This window comes from Marmota marmota, unplaced genomic scaffold, assembly GCF_001458135.2.
Source record: "Marmota marmota marmota unplaced genomic scaffold, marMar, whole genome shotgun sequence".
In the NCBI taxonomy this organism is placed as follows: Eukaryota; Metazoa; Chordata; class Mammalia; order Rodentia; family Sciuridae; genus Marmota; species Marmota marmota.
In genome coordinates, this window is record NW_026000057.1 from 29,592,796 (window position 1) to 29,593,781 (window position 986).

The 986-nt window shown below is 59.3% G+C and overlaps 1 protein-coding gene across 1 annotated transcript in view; it reads right to left on the reverse strand.

Moving 5' to 3' along the window:
• Eif4e (eukaryotic translation initiation factor 4E) overlaps nt 1–519 on the reverse strand; it is a 39,749-nt gene extending 39,230 nt beyond the window's left edge. Inside the window, exon 1 of the mRNA XM_015484577.2 lies at nt 378–519. Within this exon, the coding sequence (XP_015340063.1) occupies nt 378–395 (18 nt within the window). The 5' untranslated portion in view covers nt 396–519. The remainder of the gene's footprint in view (nt 1–377) is intronic.
• Nucleotides 520–986: the final 467 nt, after the last annotated feature.

A 986-nucleotide genomic window follows, 5' to 3' on the forward strand; every position in this document is an offset into this window, starting at 1 on the left:
CCTTGCGGATCACAGTGCCCGCTCCGAGCCGGCCCCGCGCCCTTCTATCCCGAAGACAATCCCACACACCTAGCCCCGAGCCTCCGTCATCCTACACCCCTGTGGACAACGCGCGGCTCCGCAGGAGGCGCCACGCCGCCCCTCCCCCACCAGCTCCCCCAGTTCTCGGGCCCCCACCAGAACGTGTGCGCTACACGCCGCCTCGGTCAGCCTCCAGGGCACCCCCAGTTGCCCGCGGAAGGTCAGGCCCAAGAAGAGGGGGAGGGGGCGGCAAGGGATAGCGTGCGCGCCGGGAACGCAGTCCCGCGGGGTCCCTCAGTCCGGAGGGAGACCGAGCGCGGGGACCCGTGGGGGTGGGGGCCAAAGGCAATACTCACCGGTTCCACAGTCGCCATCTTAGATCGATCTGATCGCACAACCGCTCCTGAAGGGGGGGTGAGAGGAAAAAAATGAGATTCAAACCGGATTGGCCAGTTACTGTCCACGTGACGGACGTGTCCGTTTGGCCCTGGCGGCGCCTGCGCAAGACTGCGGCTGCGTGTGTAACAAGAGGCTTCTGGGAAGTGGAGTCTCTGTCTCTCGCTCGCTCGCTCTCTTTTTTTTAAGGCAGACTTTTTTTTTTTTAAAAGGGGACTGATCACGTGGTCGTTCAGCGGGTACGGCACTCGCGTGCTGTGGAGTGATTTTCAGTCCTCTGCTCTTCCCCCTGGATAATTTCCGTCGTACTTACTGCTTGGCATGCCTAATGAACCCTTTGTCGCCCCATCCTCCCATCTTCCCCAGGAGGTTGGGAACTGCAGGCTCAGCACACACAATTAGGCTTCATTTGCTTAGTTGAGGTCCTAGGACAAGTTGCTTGTGCGTTTATTTAGTTTTCTTTTGACCTCCCACCATTTTCTCTTTAGTTTCAAAAAGAGGCGGCGATGGAGAGTCGTTTAAGCAATCATCCGTCCCCCGGCTCCGCTAGCGCTGGTGACCACTTGTTG